The sequence below is a fragment of the Drosophila miranda genome, chromosome 2 (genome assembly GCF_003369915.1).
Source record: "Drosophila miranda strain MSH22 chromosome 2, D.miranda_PacBio2.1, whole genome shotgun sequence".
Classification (NCBI taxonomy): Eukaryota; Metazoa; Arthropoda; class Insecta; order Diptera; family Drosophilidae; genus Drosophila; species Drosophila miranda.
In genome coordinates this window covers 22,953,485-22,976,319 of record NC_046675.1, presented here as the reverse complement: position 1 = coordinate 22,976,319, position 22,835 = coordinate 22,953,485, and the positions used below count along the sequence as shown (strand labels likewise).

The following is a 22,835-nucleotide window of genomic DNA, read 5'->3' as shown; positions in this document are numbered from 1 at the left end:
TTCAAATCGAGAGTTGTTGGTTATTGTGTGTTGTGTGTTAAATGCTCTGCCCCAGCAGAGTAGTAACCGAAATCCGATCCAAAAAAATATAAATCGAGAATTAAGTGAGCCCGGAAGTGCAACTACAGCAAGTAACACGAAAAGAAAGAAGGATTATTCATCTTCCTGCTTTTTGGCAGCGGGCCACAAGAAGAACGAAAGAAAAGTGCGAAACAAATAAGAAATGAGAATTGTAATTGCAAGAAAATAAAAATACGGAGGCCAAGAAAACATTGTCAATTGTCGAATATACAAAATTCTATACATGTTTGCGTTTACGGATTGAAAGTTATTTTGTGCAAAATAAATAAAATTACTCGAAATAAATACATACATCAACAGCATCCACAAGAACCTCTCTGTTCGTCTCTCTGCGAAGCAGCAGCGGCAGAAAAAGAGAAACAAGAATCTTTGCTGTGGACCCCCTGTTCCCCACCACCCACCATCACACCAGAGAATCGGAGAGATTTATGCTGAAGGCGATTCAACAAAATGGATTACAAATTCATTGTTTTTAATGCTGCCCGCGATAATAATCTGCCCCAATTGAAGGTGAGTTCATATGCGTTCGTAAAAAAACGCCCCTCTCTCTCTCACGCTGTGTGCAGTGCTTGATAAGTGGGTGGAAATGCTGGGCTTCGAGGCAGCTCTACAGCTTCCAATTCTTGCAGCCAGCAGCAGTAATATTAACAACAAATTATTTTATTGTGTGGAAATCTCAGCTGGCAGAGTGTTAGCCTTGTGACTAATCAATAAAGTTCTCACCAAGTCACACATAATTCCTCTCCCACTCCCTCTCTCTCTCTCTCGCTGGCTGGTAAGCGTATACGCGCATGTTCTGCCCACAGTGATGTGATGGCTAGTCGAACATTAAAATCTAGCTGGAAAGAAGCTAAAATATGTAAATGGGTAACTTCTATGCAGATTTCTTACCAGTTCCGTTTTTCAAAACTTAGTCCAAAATTAAATTAAGATTAAACCCTGAACTGAGAGGCAATCGTATAGCTTAGGCAAAAAATCAGCTAGCTGGAATTAGAATCTGTGTATTATGGGAGCGTTTCAAGGAAAAGTATGCAAACACACGTAATTTAACCCAGAATTTATTCCTGGTGTTCATTTAAAACATATTTGATACCATCTTTTTGGGGTTGATTGATGCCCATCGCTCAGATAAAAGAACGGGTGTTCCATTCGCAATATTATAAATATGTAATATTCAGTTTTGTTGCTGAGGAACAACTAAATTTGGTGATATGCTAATTTTTGAGCATGTGCACTGGACAGGTTTTTAATTTTAGCAGGTTTTCTTTTTGCAAATTTGCCTAATCTGGCAGTTCCACTAATATAAAAAGTAGTCATTTTACTTAAGTTTTAAAATATATAAACCAGAAGCTGCCGGAAATATCGTTTTGTAGATCTAAAACCAGAATTAATATTTTAGTTTGATTTGTTGTTCAGTTACGGTTTTAAAAGTTAGAAGTGGCAGCTTAGCAATTTCCCTTGCCAACATATCTGGCCTTTTTCCCCGCTAAACCTGCCAAATGCATAGCTCTAGCGCCAAACAATAACAAATAACATATAAATATACATATTCATATGTTTGCCCGCCCGGCAACCGAGAAACGTGTTTGTGGGCGTACCGAAGCTTGAAAACTTTTGCTTGCGACTGCAATACTTTGGGCTGAGGCACGCTTTTTGCATAACAAAAGTTCTTAAGCTTTGGTCTGCGTCTGGGCCTGGGCCTGGATCTACCTTGGATGTGTGGCCTATGGCTGGAGAGCCAGATTGACATTGGCATACACCATACGCTGAGTGAAAAAGTGAAACAGAGGCAGAAAACCTGCTGCACTTGGCGCTGTTGCATTGAAGCAGCTACGTTTTAGCCCCCACTGTGTGGGGTGGGTGTTGTTGAATAATTGTGACTGCGACTGTGACTGTGCCTGCGCCGTGTGCATATTTATGATAAGTGTGGCCTGTGTGCCTGCCTGTGTATCTGCGATGATAAGTGTGGCTGGGGCAGCATTTGATTCTCTGAGCTTGTCTGACATTTCAAAAAATTATACGTGACATGAAAATCATGTAGTTCACTTGCTGGAAAACTTGCAAATGAGCTGTGCTGGAGCTATTCTGAGCTGCAAATGGAAATCAATAGGGAGAATATTGACCGTAAATTATTCTGTTCTCCATTATGCCCATGCACTTACGAGCACAGTGGTGTTTAGCATATTGTAAACACATCAGGCACCTTTTAGAATCACTTAGTTTGTGGGGAATTATGTCCATTAAGTATTTTATTTTTTCTAAAAAGTGTCAATTAAATACAAATGTCTTCCATTTCGATTCGGGGCCTCTCTGGAATATATCTTTTCTATGCAAATACTATTTTTAACATTGATTCCCCCTCAAGGGAGCCTCCACTGTATTCCCCATTCGTCTATGAAAAGTCGAGCTTGCTTTGACAGTCGTGGGCCACAAGTTAGAACCACCACAGAGCGTGCTCTTCGCTCATTTCAAATTTACCAAGAAACGGTACCCTGGGGTTTTCTCTCTGTTTGTTTTGCATTTTCCCTCCCCGCTGGCTTTGAATCATTTCCTTTGGCTGGGCTTATCTTATCAGTGGAGACAATACTCGTATTCGCTTTGGGTTTTTATTTCTGCTGCGGTTGTGGCTGTTGTTGTTGTTGCTGACTGCTCCAAATGCGTAGCAGGTATTTTTAGCAATTTTATTTCGCTGCTGTTGTTTTTGTATTTGGGCCACGTTGTGGATGAACACGTTAATAACTGATGGACGGGCCAATTTTAAGAGCTGGAAATCACGTCGTCAGCGAGCCCGGGGCAGGTCTGATCACAATTCACTTCCGCGTCGCGTCTGTCATTTGCCCAGAGACGAGCTTTTCGATTCTCTCTCTTTGATTTTCTCTCAGCCGGTGTCATGCCCCTCAGCAACGCCCACCAGGCGAACGCACTTTGCTTATTATTATGATCGGCAGAGGAGGAGGAAGCATCAGCAGCAGCAGGAGCGGCAGAGAAGAGAACAAAGAGCCGTTCGTTCCATTCGGGTTTTTGTCTTTACCTTTTGTGGTTCTTGTTCTTCGTTCTGCCGCTGCCGTGTTGACAATTATCCTTGAAAGCGTTCGATCACACGAAAGTTGAGGGAAGGCTCGGCTCGCCTGGCTATCCCATCCACAGGCCCACCACATTGGACACTCACTAGAGGTTGAGTTCAACGAGATTATAGTTTTGAATAGATGTTTATATGTATAAAGAACCCTTTCAAACATCGTAGATCTCTGTAATACATAACCCATAAAAATTTGAACAAAATAAGACATTATTTCTATCGTAAAACTATTAAAATCTGCCTGGAGGACACTAAAACAGCTTATCATTAAGGTGGGGATAACTTCCACAGTGATAATACAATGAAGAACCGCTTATAGTCGCCCAAAGTCTCAAGATCTGACTTGCCTGTAGCCGAAATTTTCGTGCGTTCGGGTCCCAAGCTCTACCAAACGGTTTCGATTTATTTTAACGTAAGACCTCTTTGAAAAAGTAAAAACAAAGCACATTAAGAAACGTGATTACAATTTGGAATTGTGTTCCCTTTTTGTTCACTCTTTCGATCGTGCACTGTATTCTCGTTTTTCTTTAAACTTCCTGACTGACGGGTCTGTCTCTCGACCCTGGAAATGTGTCATTTATGGGGTGTGAGCATTATTTAGAGGAAAGAGCGACGTACGGGGTATGGGAGTGTTGTCCCCCTCCAAAGGAATAAATAAATATAAATCGTGAGTGGATGGGATATTGAAGTTGCCCAAAAATAGCTTCAAGTATGGGTGGCTACTGCACTCAATGTTCCATATACATATGGTAGGGGAGTGGAAGGGGCAGAGGGAGAGCCAAGCAACCTGCTTGGTTCGACGTGCAGCATGTTCTAGCCAGCCCCCAGCCCCCACCTCATAGAACTGGTTTTTCTTGCTCTCGGTGTTGTTTATGTTTGTTCCAAAAATAAGAAACTTCCAGCCCCCAGACCCTCTCTCTCTCACTGCCACAAGAAACGCCTTTAGTAGCGAGGGAGAGAGAGGAGAGATCAACCACGATGTACTCGATGTTGGAGTGCCACTTTATGTTGAGTACACACAACAAAATATTTCTTGGTTCTTCCTCGTTGTTTTTTCCCCATTTTGTTTGGTTTTCTCAGCCGTACGTGATATGGCTCTAAGATCTAAGATCGAATGATTGATGAGGCTTCGCAGGGAGGGGGGACGAAAGGTATCTGAGAAGTAGTTCAACGAAGTTCAACAAAGATCTCTCTGGTTGAAAACCTCCCATAAAAAGATCGATGGAAAGATGGAAATTAATGTTGGGTATAGGAATACGATCTGTATCCATTAAGAGTATTTTAATTCATTTAAATTCAACCTTTTTGATCAAGATCAAGACTCTAAAGGTTCGCTTACGTGTACTCGAAACTGGTTATAATTAAATTTATTACGCTTAAGCTTAGGATCCAGCGATTAAAGTTCAATGATCTAGGTAGAATAATTTCCAGACTCCAACAGAAAATAATTTACATCTAAATCAACTAGAGATATAGGGAATTCTATAATCATTAACGAAGTAAATATATTCTTGAGGAACATTGTAACACAATGTCTGTCCCTTGAATGGCATATTCCCTTTCATTCTCACACACGACCAATAAATCATTTACTTTTATATACTTTTTAGCTGGCTTTAAGTTATCTTTTTTATGTTAGTGGCCCTTAAGTTATGCATCAATCAATCATATAATATCTTGCTAGATAAGATATCGCATTTCTCTGGAAGCGACTAAATCTATCCAAAGAATTAGACATTTACTATCATCATTGGGGGGCGCCTCAACAATTCAGTTCATAATCATTTGTAAGCCTTGAAATGATTAGAAATTAACCGAAACTGATTAATTATTCTTTAGTAAGACTCATTAAATTTTGGTGTTGGTTTTTTAATTACATGCAAAAGTCCGAAAATCAAATTCATTTGAATTCATGAAAATCGTTTTCTCAAGACACAACACACTCCAATCAGGCGGCAGAGCGTTTTTCGAGCGTTTTCAAAACATTTGCCAAGGCATAACATTAAAGATAATTCGATGTACAATTTTTGTTTTCTGTCTTTCAGTCTCCTTTTTCTTCTTCTCTTGACTTTGCAAAGTTTCTCAAAGTTGTATGCAAAAAAACGCCGCAAAACCGATTTTTTAGTTGGTCAACAGCTGTTTTTTTTTTTTAAATTTGTTTTTGGGGTTGAGGCTGTGATTCTTGTGCCTTGCAATTTGTTGCTTGCTGTTGGGGTAACCTCAAAATGCGAATACGTTGTGTATGAGTGTACTCTAGCAGAGAGGGGTATTGTGATTTTTTATAGAAAAAGGGATCCGACTGCACTTTATTATTCTTTTGATAGAGTAGATCTAGCGAAGTCTGTTTACTTGCCTATCAAGTTCAATATCAATACCATCCTGTCTAAATTGATCTAAATTGAACTTGACAAATAGTAATTTAAGAATTAGCCGTAGGCACTATGAACTTAGAATTTTTAAAAACAATCAATCAAATAGTCAATCGTATTTTCCCTAGAATATTCCTGCCTGAATTCGTAGTAAGTCTTGGCACAGGACTATCTTTTCAGTTTGCTGCTGTTTTAAGAGTTATTTCATCACATTTTTTAAAAGACAAATAATTGTATTCAATATTTTAATCAATTTTCTATAGGATTGGCTTATTTTTATAAGCGTAATTTTATGGCATTCTTATGTACAATTTTGTAAACTGGTTGCACTTTTTCCTTTGTTATGGGAATATATTAAATCTGTCGTTCGAAACGATGTTGGGAATTTTATTTTTCAGTTTACGAAAAATAAATCTTTGAGCAAAGGAGCCATGGGAGCCATGTAGGGAGCAAGGACCCAATAGACTCTACTATACTTGAAAATTTAAATGGGATTTGTTTCGGGATAATTCATGTTAGGGTATCTAAATCTCGTTTCAAACTAGTCTTTGAGGCATTGTTTTTCTTTGTTTTTTGTTTGAGTTCGAACCGCGCGTTGAGTCAGTGCCTGAGTTGGCGCTAGGGGCTTGGTGGGGGCTCTGGGGGGAGACCGCTGCTTCTTTTTCTACTTGTTTGCCATTTAACTGCTTCTTGATTATTAGTTTTCAGTGGTGTGAGTGCGAGTACGAGAGTATCTGTGTGTGTGGTGTGTGGTGTGTGTAAGGTCAGAGCCAATCTTGCCCGTCTGGTGGTGGTTTACTTTGACTCCAATTCTCTGCTGATGTTGTCTTTGTCATACACACGCTTTGTTGGGGTCTGTAAGTACGAGAATATTTACTGAATACATACGATATGGTAGAGTCAAGCATCTGTGGCTATTGAGTACACGAAGGGAACCCGAGCACCAAGAAGAGGAGAGGAGCAGCAATTAACGGCAACAAAAGATAAACAAAGAATTGAAACCGCCAGTAGAGGAAAAGAAATGGAGATCTTATGGTTTCCCGCCGTCTCCTCCTCCGATAATGATTGCATTCATTGGCTTTATGTTTATGATACGCATATTTTCACATAGCGAAAACCCTGAAATATAAGAATTCGAAAATCTATTGTTTCACTGATTGCACTGAAAGAAATTCTTAAGAGATGAGAAACTTTGGAAAACTTTGGGCTTTGGGAAGTGCTAAAACAAGTTGCCTAATTTCAAAAGTAGAACTTCTTAATTAAGCTAACCATTTTTCAGTCTCTTGCGAGTGTGTTTTCGACTATTTCAAAGTTTTAGCAGAAGGGGATTGCATCATAGCAACGCCCAAAACTTTAAATAGAGCTGAATTTATATTGATTAAAGTATAAATTAAAAGTCTTGCCACAGAAATACGTTTTCGGCAGTGGCAACGATCCATACTACAGTCGCTGTGTCAACCACATTATATTTTGCCGCCAGGGAAAAAAAGTAAAACAAAGAAACTGACAACAAAAATCATTCAAAAAGTAATAATACGTATTTTCTTGAAGGTCACATCCGGATTTGAAGTTTAACAACCCGCGCAATTAGCCATGACTGTGACTCGAGTAACCTAGAAAATAAATACTGACAGGCAGAAACAATTACGCTACGAATTTTCGCTCAGTGCAACTTTATCGCACATCATAACTATTTACGATCCCAAAAGCCCCTCAACAAGGCGAGTGGCGGGGACACAAATACAAATGGAGAGGGGAGAACGTGTCAAAATTCTTACGCGTGCTACCAGATCCATATTGATTTATGTATATTGAAGTATTGATATACTCGTATATCTAGACATCTACACTTTTCTTAATATTTGAGGGTTCTACGAAAAAGCTGAAGAAGCAGCTGCTGTAAGCTGATGCTGATCATGATCAATAATTTATTTATAAAGCGGATAAAGAAGCCTTTGAAATAGGAGTTTCTTAAATTTTGTTTTACTAACTTTTAGCAATATGAGGAAAAGCCTATAGTTGTGGCTTTTCGAATCATAAAGGAGATCTATTGAGATCTTCTGTAAAATGGCTGTCATTTACAAAGTACATATATGTTCCCCTCATGATATCTACAGATACAATCTTTATAGCCATTGAAATTTGCAAGGTAGCACTGCATTCCCTGCTTTTCTTCCTTGTTTTTCCGCTTTGTCAAGTTCATCGCACGATTAACTAAAACAACAACACAGGAGGGCGAAAGCAGCAAAGATTAAAGGCCTCCCCGTAAACCGTATTTATTAAATACTTATAGAATCGTAAATCTAAAGAGCCAGAGTTTTGTTTCTACAGTGGTTTATCTGTAGACTTCTTGGGTATCTTTTATCTGTGTTTTTGTTGTCCCATAGAGAGCATCGATATATCTGAATGTCTGTTGCCTCTGTCTGGTAGACTTCTTGGTAATCTTTTATCTGTGTTTTTGTTGTCCCATAGAGAGCATCGATATATCTGAATGTCTGTTGCCTCTGTCTGGTAGACTTCTTGGTAATCTTTTATCTGTGTTTTTGTTGTCCCATAGAGACCATCGATATATCTGAATGTCTGTTGCCTCTGGCTGGCAGAAGCTGAATAGCATTCAAGTTCAAGATAGTCAAATTTTCCATATCATTAACTGATTTTGTATTTTTCCACACACCCATAAAACCCCACCTCCACCAAACAACCTTGACCTCGACCCTGCCTCTGGCTCTGCCTGTCTGCCGGGCTCTAATGTGAACCCTTTCATTGAACGAGTTTTTTTTCACCTCTGCGCCCATCGACTACCGCCTCTGCCACCGAATGACGCTGCTGCTCATCGGATGCTCCGTTAAAAGCACCGTTGACCTCAAAAAGCGGCAGTGATGCCAATTGGAGTTGAATCTATCGTTCAAAATAGCTAAACAAAAACAGTAGATTTTAAAAAATGCTCAAACAATTCAAGCTTTCGATATTCTATGCTAGTATATTGAATACCAAACCTGCTGAAACCTATAATTGCATACCTCGAATTTAAGTTTATTTATTGATTTATACTTATAAAAGAAATGTTCTTCTAGAGGCTAGAATGGTAAGCTCTCCCATTTCGCCGCTTAAAACCGCCAGATCTGTGGCTAAAAAGAGTCGACTTTTATGTGAAAAATAGCCAGATTTAACTGTTACTTCGGCTTTTGCTCTGATCTCTGGCTAGATTTGACTCTAAAATGGCAGCACTGGTGTTTGTGTTTGTGTTTGTGGCCGTGCTGCTGCGCTTTTGCCTCTGTTTGTGCTGCTCCCCCGCTGTCTGCACCCTTGAGCGGACTGCGCAGCCGCGACACTGTCATGGCTTAGCTAACAAATAAACCAAATAATTTGAGTCAGCAACAGATTGAACGAGGGATGGGGGCATGGGGGGACAGGGACTTGACTGATTTGAATGTCGAGCCGCGACGCGACGTCAGCGAACGGCGGAACGATGGAACGGTCGAACGGCATCCATCCCAAATTGAACCAAAAGTTGGATGACCAAGACCGCGACGTCTGAGCGGAGTCTGAACTTGAATCGGAATCGGAATTGGAATTGGAATCCAAAGCAAAGCGTTTGTCTACTGCTTGTGCATATCATCGACTCGACATTGAACTCGTTCAATGTCAAAATTATAATAAATTATGCGTGTGAGCTCGGAGATCCAGTGGGGGGCAAACAGCTGAAAAATTGATCAAAAACCGAGAAACGAACCACCAAAACCAACAATTCACACAACAACAATGGAAAGTGGTGTTTATTGTTTATTACACGGAAATGAAAATTTGTTTCTTTGTTTTTGTTGTTGTTGTTGCTTTTGCTGTTTTTTTTTAGTTAATTGCTGTGTTTAGGCCGCGTTTTGCGGGCTGACATTTGTTTCATAGCGGTAAAATGCGCTCAAGGTGCTTCCACTCTCCTCTGGATTTTGATTTCGATTCAGAAAAAATACATATGAGAGATCGCACAACCTTTCAGTCGGAAATCGTGTGTTCCGCTGCTTGTTTACACATTTTCACAATTTGCCAAACAATCATATGAACAAGAAAATTAATTTCCATTTTTTTTCCCCCCATTTTCGGGAAGAGAAATTTTGTGCTTTTGTTTTCGTTTGCAAGAAACAATTTTCGCTGAAATTAAGTCATAAATTTACTTGGCTTATTGCGTTTCTCCCCCTACCCGTTCAAAATTTTGTTTTCATTCATTTCGATCTGAGGGGGGAAATTTACTGACTTTTAGGGGATTTCTGGTGAGTCTCAATGGGAAAGCAAACAAGAATTCTTGGAAAGTTCTTCTAAATATTCAGGGTTAATTAGTCATAGAAAGGGATTTTTCCTTGTTTAATTAGATGGCTAATTCAGACTAGACTATTCTTTGGGAAATCTAATAATACCCCACACGTGGCGTAGCTGCAGAAATGTGCAATTCTTATAGAATATATTGCCTTAACAGTAGAGAAAGCAATTATATTTATAGAATATATTTCATTGCATTATAGTAAACATTTAATGCATATATTTGTCTATATTCTAATGTCCTATTCTCTTCTGATACCGATTGGAATTAAAACATTCGAGTATTCTCCAATGCTTATGGGATCGAAAATACTTACATATAGATATGTAATACAATCTTATATTCTTATAGAATAATATACTCCTTTGAACTCTTTTGTTCCCTAAATGTTTTGTAGTTGTTCTATGCAATTATCTGCTTGGCATTTTCCCACCGTTGGTTTTTATTCCGTCTAAACAGCCGCCTACTTATCGTAATTGAATGAAAGTGAATATCCAAGTGAAGAATTTCCCATCATTTCCTATGCTCAATTGCTTGGATGGAAATTGGGGCCACTGAACCAGAATCGTTGGGGTCATATCTATTATAGCATAGGGCCGAGCAACCTGTACACAATTGATTGATTTTTTCCAGCTATATGTCTTCTCCTTTGCCTTATCCGTTGCCATATCCGCCGCCAGGCCGTCCCTTCGGGTTACGTGCCATTTGCTTTGTGGGCCACAGGGGCCGCCCCTCCGCCATTGTCAGATTGACTTTTCATTTCGTTTGAAGCTTTTCGGCACCGGGCTTAAGTAACAAGGTCACCCCTCACCCTGCTTTCGGGTGGAGAGAGGAGAGGGAGTGACTAAGGCTGATTCATCGCAGTCGGAGCTTGAATCATAATTGAGCAGAACGCGGAAGGGGAAGAAAACGAACAGCTGCTGGTGTTGCCGCTGTTGATGGTGATGATGATGATCAACAGATCCCCCTTTGGGGCATACACCGCCTGTCAATGAAAGCGAAAAGTTCAGTAGCCACAAATGGAATGGAAGGTGACTCGACGGATGGGACCACCACTACTGTTGGTGGCTACTGGGAGTGTGCAATGGGGTTCACTGTAGTCTTCAAAGGATCTTTTACATGTTCCCAAAGCGTTACTTGCTTCCCTGAACATTGTATAACAGTAAATTGATTCTTAATAGAATTATATCTGTTTATCTGTAGGCAAAAGTCTATTATGTAACCTAAAATCAATACAATCGGAAAACAACTGTGAGATATAACACCAAATACAAGGCTTTATTTGCCATTGCTTTTTATTTTTACAGGGTATCTTCTGGCTGCCACTATTTTTCCTTTCTCGCTTAATTGCAGGCAAAAATAAATGCGTAATTTTCATTGTTCAATTTACGTTTTGCGTTTGCTCTGCTGCGCTTTTCCTTGGCCCAAAAGACATTTCAATATTCGTTTATTTTGAAGATAAATTTTCCGCTTTATTTTGTTGCCAAAAATGTGTTTCTTTAATTTGTTTTTGTTTTATTTTCCTTCTTTATATTTTTGGTCGTTTTTTGCTTGTCACGCGGCACGAGGCTTTCATTGCTGTAGGCGAGGAGGGGTGTGAAAAAAGCAGGGGGGGGGGTGTAGAGGGGCTAAGACAAAGAATGCCGCTGCTGTGCCGTCGTGTGACGTCGTTTTGAAGATCGGACAAAGCGTAATGTTAAAAAGTAAATGCTTTGGAGAGAAAGCAGGAAGTCAACGAAAGCTTCTTCTGAGTATTTGCATCGACGAAAGAACTGTTATGAGAACAGAGAGGTCTCTGACCAGTACTGTTCGAGACGGAGAGCAAGAGAGAGAGAGAGAGAGAGTAAAGCCAAGGCGAAGTGTACGAGGGAGCGGTAGAATAATAGTTGCATATTCCGCTTGCAGAGAAAGTAAAAAAAGTGAGAGGGGACCTCACCACAACACTAGTAGACAGTGCCTTTGGCAAGAACTGTTAGAGAGAGAGCTTCGGATGGCTGCAAGCAGACAGAGAGAGAGAGAGTGCTTACTGTGAAAAGAAAGCGTGAAGGAAATGGAAGAACAAAAATAACATAAACTAGAAGCATCGCACGCCATTCACAAGGTCTTTTGCGCCGGTGCTCCCCCTGCCTCTCCCCCTCTTCATCGTAACAGTAGTTGGCATCTTTTATCTGCTCTTTGCCTTCGTCTCCGCTCCACATGCCGCTTATCTCCTTTTTCGCCAGTGCCTGAACTTCTGGTTTGGAGCACAACGCATGTCGTCTCTGTGGAAATGTTCTACTTGGAGCTGATAGATTTTTGTTTTGCTTTAGTCAGGGGCTTCCGTTTCCTTCAAGTTGGAGTCCCTGGGGAAGTGAAAGCTTTCTTGATCGGGTGTCTGTTCGTGGCACAGCACATCCACGTCATTCGCATCAATAAAACAGGGGAACAGGGGTCTACACTTTTTCTTCCACTTTGATGTAAATCAAACGAAAATACTTCCAAAAAAGGATGACATTTCAGGGACCATCACATTAAGGAAATATTCCCCAAAGAACATGCTTTGTTTTCCTGTTTTTTTTTTTCAATTAAAAACTTTTGGGCAGAGATAAATAAATAAATATTTGAAAAATTAAATGGAAACTGCTGTTCATCACCCATTCATACATATCTTTAATCTATTCACGGCCCGCTCCCATCCCTCCACCCCTTTGCACGCGCGGGCAAACATCATAATTAGCATAAAGCGAAAAATGAAACACGTTTGACATAAATGAATTTCAATTTGAAATTGGCATGAGAGCAAATAGGAAAAAACAACAGCGCAACCGCAGCGAAACCTATAAAATAAAATAAAATAAAAAATAATTAGCATGCGAGACGACCGACCGACACCCAAGAACAACGACAACAGTCCCTATAGAACAGCTAGTTCTCAGCTGATTACTCTCCATCTCCCTCTCTCTTACTCTTGCCTTATTTCTGGCTCTGTTCGTGTGTGTCTTACCCACCCATTCGTTATCGTTTCGCTCGGGTTCTACCGATCCGTTCAATCCCCCCCAGCACATGTTGACTTTATTATCGTCTCGAAGCAATTATAAATTATTGTTCCTCTTTTTCTACCATTTATTAAATCGTTCATAATGAAGATTAGGATTTGTATCAATGTCAATGTTTAAACAGATACAAATAACAGAACCAACAGCTGATAAGCAGAAGGGTATTGGTGGGGAGAGCACACACAGCAGCTGATGCGATTAGCAAATGTTTACAGAACTGTAAGTGGACAATACTCAGGGATTGTTATTGTCGTTATCGGAATCTCTTTTGATCATGGAACAGGCTTCAGATATAGATACCGTTTGAAACACGGTAAGTGTAGATTCATATTCCGCTTCGAAGTCGGTTCTCTAGAATCAAAATATTGATTAGAATGGTACGAGCCTACAAACCAGATTTCGTCATCATACAACCAGAGAAAAAATTCCCTTATACAATTTTATTGAAAATATGGAAATACTATAGATTTTATATAGATGAAATGTCTCGCAATAGATTAGCTGAGAGAGATTCTGAGAGAGATTCATATGAAAATATTTGATTTAACAACATGTAATAGAAATGTATTTTATTTATTTATTTCATATTTAGAGCTTCAAAATGTACTTAATTATTCTTATCTTGATCAATCGATGCACCCATCCCCATACGTCAATTCTAAACGCTATTGTAACACTAAAAGTGTCTAATACCATCCTATTTGTTCTTTAAACAGCACTTTCATTTCAAAACTTAAGAACACTCTCTGATATGACCCTGAACCCGACCCTGAACTGCTCTTGAAAGACTTGCAAACAGACATTCACTTTATTGGGTTTCCCCCAGCACAAAGCACACCGCAAATGGTTTAATGGATTTTTTAATAAGTTCTAATCATAAATCAACTGATTACCTAATCCGGCAACTAACTATCGTTTTTTTGTCTGTTCTGTCGATTGCAGGCCACCCTGTACAACAAAAGTTCCAGCGAGGTGGGCAGCCTCATATCGGCGAAAGTGAACGGAGCCACACCGCTGGTCATCTCCTGCCGCAACGGACACTACGATATTGTAGAATATTTATTGACAAAGTGTCGCGCCAATGTGGAGCAGGTGGGATCCGTGAGCTTCGATGGTGAGCCCATCGAGGATGCCCCACCGCTGTGGTGTGCCGCCGCCGCCGGACACCTGGGCATTGTCAAGATGCTGGTCCGCAGGGCGGCGAATGTGAACAGTACGACGCGAACGAACTCAACGCCGCTGAGGGCCGCCTGCTTCGACGGACACTACGAGATCGTTAAGTATCTGGTACATCATGGAGCGGGTGAGTTTATAGAGCGCAACGATTCCTGGCAAGTACTAATCCCTTGCTATTCTTTTGGACAGACTTTGAGGTTGCGAATCGCCATGGACACACCTGCTTGATGATCGCCTGCTACAAGGGACACTACCGCATCGCCCAGTACCTCCTATCGCTCAATGCGGATGTCAACCGATGCAGCGTCAAGGGAAACACAGCTCTCCACGACTGCGCCGAATCGGGTTCCCTGCAGATCCTGCAGCTGCTGCTGAAGCACGGCGCCACCATGGATGTGGACTACTACGGAATGACGCCGCTGCTGGCGGCCAGTGTCACCGGCCACATGCCCATTGTGGAGCACCTGATCACGCTGCCCTGCGTTAGCCGTGAGTCGCGGATACATGCCCTGGAGCTGCTCGGTGCCACATATGTGGACAGAAAGCGAGACATGGCCGCGGCCCTCAATCTGTGGCGTCGAGCGCTCGAGGAGCGCAATGTGGAACCGCCGCTGACGAAGAAGGTGCAAGAGCCAGTGCCCGCCTACGAGATGGTGCGCGAGGTGACCAACGTGGAGGAGCTGGAGGAGATGGTGCTCGATCCCGATGAGATGCGAATGCAGGCCTTGGTCATTCGCCAGCGCATCCTAGGACCCACTCATCCAGATACCAGCTACTACATCAGATTCAGGTGGGTTTACGGATCTCTGATTGAAGATTAGACTATGCTACAGCTTTTGTTTCCTTTCGTAGGGGTGCCCACTATGCCGACGCTGGACGCTTCGATCGCTGCATAGAGCTCTGGTCGTACGCCCTGACAATGCAGCAGAAGATCCTGCAGCCGCTCAGTCCCATGACACAGTCCTCGCTTCTTTCCTTTGCCGAGCTCTTCAGCTTCATGCTGGTCGAGGCGGGACGCCTGCTGCCGCGTGGTCGTGTCGTGCCGCCCATCGAGGCCGATGGCATGCTAACCATTTTCTACAAGGCCGTCAAGGAGGTGGAACGTGGACAGGCCTTTAATCTCGAGCAGCAGCAACAGCAGCAGCAGCAGCTGCAGCAGCCACAGCAGCAGCTGCTTGCCGCCAGCAAATCCTGTTCAGCTTCCTCATCCACGTCTTCCGCTTCGGCCACCTCCGCCACCGCCTCCACCACGCTGCTGTCGGCGCATCAGCACGACTGCAATCACGACCCGAACGCCCTCAGTCGCACCATGATAAGTGCCATCCACATCGGCTGTCTGCTCAGCTCGCTGCTGGACACGGAGAGCCTCAGTCCCGAGATGCGCCTCCAGGTGATGGGCGCTCTATATCGGCTCAATCGTCTCAAGGTGCGCGTGCGCTTCGACAGGACGGCCCTGCACTATTCCTGCTATCGCGAGGGAACACTGGCGGGTCGCTATCCCTCCAGCCAGTTCCCATCGACGACGCTGGCGAAGGCCCTGCTGGAGGTGGGTGCCGATCCGAATGCCATCGATAATGCGGGCAACACGCCACTGCATCTGGCGGCCACACTGCAGCCGTATGTGGAGCCCTTGGCGCACATATTGCTCGAGGGTGGGGCGCATCTGGTGAGTAATAGATGATGGAATTCCCTTAGGACTTTGCTAATCTCTCAACCAATCTCTAATAGGATACGAAAAACATTGCTGGGGAGACATTCGAGAGCCTGCTGGGCCCCACGCCCATGCACAAGATCATTGATCCGATGAAATACACGACGCTGGCGTGCCTGGCAGCACGGACCATCAAGCGACACGACATCCACTACAAGGGAACGGTCCCGGAGACACTTTACGACTTTATCGAGCTGCACTAGAGGGAGAGCCGTGGCTTGGACGAGAGTCAACACACACTCAATACACTCGATCGCTCACACGCTCGATCAATCGATCACACGCCACCCCGCCCGCCATCCACTATATAATACCTACATACTACTACTACGACTACTGTCTGCACGTGTATATTTAGAGATGGAGAGAGAACTACGATGATGAAGATGAGCTGCGGCCCTGACGGAGAGTGTTACTAATTGACTAGGAACTGATTTGTGATCAAGCAAAACGCAAAGTGCCTGTATCCAGGATGCAGCATCGGAACAGGACAGTGTATAACGAATTGACACAACGACAGAACCACAGAATCACGAGACAGAAAGCGGAATCAACAGAAGCAAAAATCAAAGTTCCAGAGAACCAGAGAGAATGGATACCGAGAGTGCTGCTGTCTTTGAATTTTGCTTGCAAAAAATGTGTTGAAGCCTTCTTCTATCTTAACTATGTGTTCTTGCTATTTTATTGTGTATGAATTATGATTAATATAATATTATGTGTATGTGCTGCAGCGTCGGGGCGTGCTCGAGCAGCTTAACCCACGGCCAGCGCCTGTCTGGCTGCCACGCCGGCGACTCCTCAGAGCTGCTGTGAGCACGCCCCCCGCTACTGCCCAAATTGTTATATGCGTAACGAGTATTTAGTGTTTATGACCAAAAAACAGAAATCAAGAAAATTTAAAAAAAAACGAAAACCGACCGACCGACTTTTAAGTGATGTTTACAGGCGAGAAGAAGAACTAAGTTTTGGAAATATAAAAACTAATTAACAATCATAGTCGTTCATTGGTGTATCCGTATCCCACAACTTACTTACCTTAAGAACAGAGCCCTCGAATCTCTACTGTCTATAAATATTTATGTACTGGATCGAAGGAATGGGTGGCCTAAGGAGCAGTGGATAGGTGATACCATGAGGGTGCTGTAAAGTGGAAGGCCAGCAAACACTGGTGGCTAGAAAGTGTGTCAGAAGTGACACTAAAGTCCGGAATAGTAGGTCAAGCTGTAAACGAAGTATGGTACACTTCTGTCTAAGAGACAAAATTCTGTCAACGAAATTTACACTGATGTCCAGAACGAGTTTTAAATGTGAGAAATGGTACACTGATGCCACCAGTAATCCGCTTATGGAAAATTGTGCACTAATGAAAGTGTCAATGTCAGAAAAAACTGAGCCAATATCAATCGCTTTAAATGTTGCTACACTGAGGGCTCAAAACTATACTACTCCACGTTGAAATCTTACATGAACACTAGTGGCATGAGACTGTATAGCACCGAAGGAAGTGTTTTCCACAATTCTACATTTTTTGGACAGAAATCAAATATTCCTGAAACTATAAATAAAGTGGAGTCCCCACTAATGGACACTAATGTGTACACTAGTGGCCAGAATAAAGTATCACACTGCATGCACTGCACAGTGGCGGCCTGGAAAAGTTTTCGAGTAACAAATATGGACTCTATTGTTGTATTACTTTGATTTGCATACGTTGCAGTATAATGTAATATGGTTTCTCCATTAAAAAATTATCATTAGAATGATCAAGCTTTAATTGAATCGTTTTAATAAATTTGTTATTCAGGTCATAGGAAATTAAAACTTTCCATGGATTACAGGGTCTTTTCGATAATGGAAATTTACTTAACGCAGATATAGCTTTTTCCAGTCACCAGTCTAAATAGAATGAACTGCAATTTGATATCATATGCGGTGTTTGCATATACTGTGTAATTATTGTATCTATGTATATTAAGCTATGCAAAATGATAGAAGTGCAACCATAGCCCCATTGCACCAAGGGAACAGCGATCGTCCATGTAGAGCAGGCTTTAGTGCGGGACGGTAGGTTTTGTTGGGCCGATTACACTATGCAACAGATTAATGGAAGATTCTTTTTACCTCTGCTTCTTTGGATTAACAAAATATATAATATGAAAATCAATAACAAAATTCCAAATTATATATTATTTAGCTTAAGGTTAGGTTTTCTGAAATCTATTAAAGACACAATATAAAAACTCTAAAGCAGAAAATTTTCACCGATTTTATTTCAGCCAGAAAAGACAATGATATCATCTTTATAAACCTATAATATCTGGTGAAAAATCCAGAAACTAACCTTTACCAGAACATATTTATTACACTTATGTACATCATCTTCGTGGGTTCAAATGAACACCATTAATTTTGTTGCATAGTGCAAAAGGTTCGAGTAAAAGTATGCCTGAACCGAGTGTAAATTGTAGGTATTTTCTTATCCAAAGCCCTAGTGTAAAGTAAAAAACAATTTTAATGAAGAAATAAAACTGATAATATATTTTAAACGAAAGCCTATAAAAACCAAGCCAGACCTCAACTTTGGCCACACACCGAAGATATGTTGTTTCCATTGGGTTGTCTTTTTGTGGTGTTAGCTGTGGCCGGACCCTGTCTGGTGGCATCAGAAGGAATAGAGTCCTACGAGAACTACTACAACGAGATCCATGTGGACGACGAGCAGGCCGAGGCCAAAACACGCAACGCCTTGAAGTCGGAGTTTCAGCGATGGCCTGGCAACAAGATCTACTACCGCATTTCCGGGGACTACAGCGATCAGGAGGTGGCCAATGTCCGGACGGCCATGACCAGCTTCAACGAGCAGACGTGTGTGCAGTTCGAGGAGATTAATGGATCTCCGCCCGCAGGTCGTCGCTATGTGTACTTCAAAAAGTCCCCGAACATGTGCGGAACCCGAGTGGGCTATAATCCAATACCCTTTGGCTCCCACGATGTCCAGCTTAACGAGCGCTGCCTCACCATGCCCGCTGTGATCCAGCACGAGACGCTCCACCTCCTTGGTCTCTTCCACGAGCAGAGTCGCCCGGATCGCAATGAATACGTCCAGATTGAATACGACAACATCCCTCGCAAGTACTGGTCGCAGTTCATGGCCATGAATTCGACCACCACCTACAACGTCCCCTACGATTACGAGAGCGTTATGCATTATGCCAAGAATGCCTTTGCCAAGGATCCTACCAAGCCCACCATTCGGGCCTTGGTTGACGGCAAGCCGGTGGAGCGCGAATTGGGCCAGGTTCGGGGCCCATCCGAGGGCGATTGGACCAAGATTCGTTTAATGTACAAGTGTTAGACCGTCGATAATGGTGTTATGGAATTGGATTGGTAATAAAACTGGGTTATCTAATGTGAAATATTTTTGTGCGGTTAGGGTCAGGTATGGTTTGGATTGGATTGGATTTAGTCCTAGCTCTCAGCCTATGCGTTTGACAAAAAAGAGAATATAATACGTAAGTAAGATTCATTTAGCCCACACATATTTTTGTTAAAAAGTCAGCCGATTGCTCCTTCTATACATGAGGCAGGCTCTTGCCTGTATTCTGTATAGCATTATGACACTTTTTGAAGACGCTTGCTTCCCAATATCAAAAAACTTGTATTTCCTTTGTATGATAATTTTTATACCCGATACTCAAAATGAGTATTGGGGTATATTAGATTTGTGGTAAAAGTGGATGTGTGTAACGTCCAGAAGGAATCGTTTCCGACCCCATAAAGTATGTATATTCTGGATCAGCATCAATAGCCGAGTCGATTGGGCCCTGTCTGTCTGTCTGTCTGTCCGTCTGTCCGTCCGTCCGTCTGTCCGTCTGTCCGTCCCCTTCAGCGCCTAGTGCTCAAAGACTATAAGAGCTAGAGCAACGATGTTTTGGATCCAGACTTCTGTGATATGTCACTGCAACAAAAATATTTCAAAACTTCGCCCCGCCCACTTCCGCCCCCACAAAGGATGAAAATCTGTGGCATCCACAATTGTAAAGATATGAAAAAACCAAAAACGCAGAATCGTAGAGAATGACCATATCTTTTAGACTGCAGAATCTGAATTGGATCGTATTATTATTATAGCCAGCATCAAGAAAACAATTTCATTTTTTCTCGCCCTGTCTCTCTCTAACACACACGTAGCATAGGCGGCTTTGCTTAGAGTAAAACATTAGCGCCTAGATCTCAGAGACTACAGAAGCTAGAGCAACCAAATTTGGTATCCACACTCCTAATATATCGGACCGAGACGAGTTTGTTTCAAAATTTCGCCACACCCCCTTCCGCCCCCGCAAAGGACGAAAATCTGGGGATATTCAAAAATCTCAGAGACTATTAAGGCTAGAGTAACCAAATTTGTTATCCGCACTCCTGTTAGATCTTACTATAAAACGTGTATCTCAAAATTTCGCCCCACCCCCTTCCGCCCACACAAAGGACGAAAATCTGTTGCATCCACAATATTGCACATTCGAGAAAACTAAAAACGCAGAATCATAGATAATGACCATATCTATCAGATTGCTGAATCTGGATCAGATCAGATCATTTTTATAGCCGAAAGGAACAAATCAATTTGCAGTGGCTACGCAGCGCCCGACGTCACGCTCAGACTGATTTTCTGTCTCTCTCGCACGCACTCTTTGTCGTGTCGTTCAATATTAGAGGCGTCTGCCGGAGGAGAGCCAAACTGACTTAGTATCGGGTATAACCGTAGAGTTGCGGTGTCCGCAGCAACTCACAACGTTCCCCCTCGTTTTTAATATTTTATTTAATATACATATTTACAAAATGACTTCGAATCAGAATAATTGGTATTAGGTGTAGATTTGTGTAACACCCAGAACGAAGCGTTTCCGTCCTCAAAATGTATATATATTTTTGATCAGAATCAATAGCCGAGGCAATAAAAAGGAAGCCTCTGCTGTTGCGCTTCCATCAGATCGACATGAATAAAAGAACGGCACCATGCAGAGGAATCTGAAGAACTGTCTTCGTCGTATACTTAATATTTTCAGGAGTTATCGGTTTTTTCAAAATTATTTTAAGCTCAAAAATTTGAACAGCTATCGCCTATCGAACACATTATATCGATTTAATTAAACACCCATACATTTGAATGCTCTGCTGCGCTGACTCATGAAACGGTTAGACATATTATAATAATTATAATCATACGTATAATAATTATAATGTATGGGTGTGGCTCATCATTGTATCTACATATCTACATAAATTGTCTTTGGTTGGAAGCACCGTATTCCGCAATAAATGGCATCTAGTAGCACTGGAATGCATCGAAGTTACATAATACACTGGTCGTCGAACAGGTAGCCAAACATAAGTCCCAAGAGGTGTTTTTATACCCGGTACTCGAAGAGTACAAGGGTACATTTTGCCAAAAATGTGTGGCCAAATAACCATATCTTGCAGATTGCAGAGTCTGGATAAAATCTGAAGCGAGATAAATCGGCTGGTGTTGATGTGCGACTGGGAAAAAAGAGATAGATGTAAAAAATAAATTTTTTGAAAAATGGAAACCGATAAAATCAAATTTATAAAAATTTGCGATATATATACATACATATGTATGTATGTATATACTGTCTGAGTACCGGGTACAAAGTAGAGGCGCGGCACAGAACGTTCCCAAACGTTACTAAACTTAACAAGGTTTATTAATTTGGGGCTTCGGCAATGGTAAAAAATACTGCTTTATAGTTATAGTATGAGTCCCTGCACTCTGTGAATTTTTTGGCAGAGATCTTTGCGTTTTGATCTTCAATAAATAAATCGAATCAATTAAAGGGAATACTACATTTTGTGAGGTTGTAACTTATGCCAAGAGTAACTAATAACGAATGAAAGACAGGAAATTTTAAATGTCCACTACATTTTTTGATATTTAATTATTTAAATTCTGGCGGCCTGTGCTACTACCACACGGACATTTTTCTGAATGCCATCCCAGGAATTATGGACCATTCCGCAAATGGATGGTGATTGTGTCTCTGTGGAAATAGGCTTTACAAAAAGTATGATAAATTCGTACAAATAAGTGAAGCAATGGGGCCCAAGAGCTCTTAATTTACCCAATAACAGAGAACCATTTACAAGAAGCTGGACTTGGAATCGAGCTAGATGTTTGGGTGCCACATGAATTTTCCTATATCGAATATCCATCAACCGCACAAAGAACTATATGTCCTCTATGTACATATCACGTTATATTTGGACGAGTAATAATCATGCAATTATCTTTGAGCAACTATAAAATACTATTGTAAAAGTGCGCACCACTAAGACATCGATTTTCTTCTGATCTAGCTCTGATGGACAAGTCAAGAAGCTCTTCCGTTTCATTAGTTACAAGTCATGAGCGCCGAAGTGGGGAGCATCCCCGAAAAAGGAATTAAATAAATCGATGTACCTATTGTCTAACTATTATCGAAATATAAACTTTTACAGGACAATGGTTAGTCCTTAATCTTTCTACCATTCCCATTCGATTATAGCCCGTTAGCTTTGGAAGAGGCGCTTTCAAGCCTCTTCAAACAGTGCAGCCTCAACAAAAACCCGAACACGAATGCATTTGATTTCAGGGAAGTGCAAGTGTAAGTGTCAGTTAAATTTACAGACAGCGTGGTGGAAGAAGGAGGAGTGGCAGGAGCAGGAGCAGGAGAAGAAAAAGATGTAGGGGAGCGGAATACAATCCAAATCCGAGGCACTTAATGGTGCACTAAGTGCTTAAGCAAGGCGAGTGTCTGAAGCTGCCTATTTGAACTGTGTCTGCTCCTGTCTCTCTCTCTCTCTCTTTCTCTCTCTCTCTCTCTCTCTCTCTACCCAGTTCCATGGCGTGCGTGCGAGTTTTTGTGTACTTTAGCACTAGGACCCCTTATCTTTCGTCAGCTTTTTGTTCGCTCTGCATTTATTGCAAGGCCACATTAAAGTGACGGCAATTAACGCGAGCCAGTGTGAACATCATCTTGGAGGTAAGGCTGTGTAAATATGCCAACAAATGTCC

At 41.8% G+C, this 22,835-nt stretch overlaps 2 protein-coding genes across 2 annotated transcripts; both read left to right on the top strand.

Moving 5' to 3' along the window:
• On the top strand, positions 1–16,759 carry LOC108156737 (protein fem-1 homolog CG6966). Its single transcript, XM_017288396.1, has 5 exons — positions 1–591; positions 13,819–14,179; positions 14,242–14,842; positions 14,905–15,718; positions 15,781–16,759. The coding sequence occupies exons 1-5, from the start codon at positions 532–534 to the stop codon at positions 15,964–15,966; spliced, it is 2,022 nt and encodes a 673-aa protein (XP_017143885.1). The 5' UTR covers positions 1–531; the 3' UTR covers positions 15,967–16,759.
• A 100-nt stretch (positions 16,760–16,859) lies between these two features.
• Positions 16,860–19,141, top strand: LOC108153887 (low choriolytic enzyme). Its single transcript, XM_033389100.1, has one exon. It carries the CDS (start codon positions 18,363–18,365, stop codon positions 19,116–19,118), a length of 756 nt encoding a protein of 251 aa, XP_033244991.1. The 5' UTR covers positions 16,860–18,362; the 3' UTR covers positions 19,119–19,141.
• Positions 19,142–22,835: the final 3,694 nt, after the last annotated feature.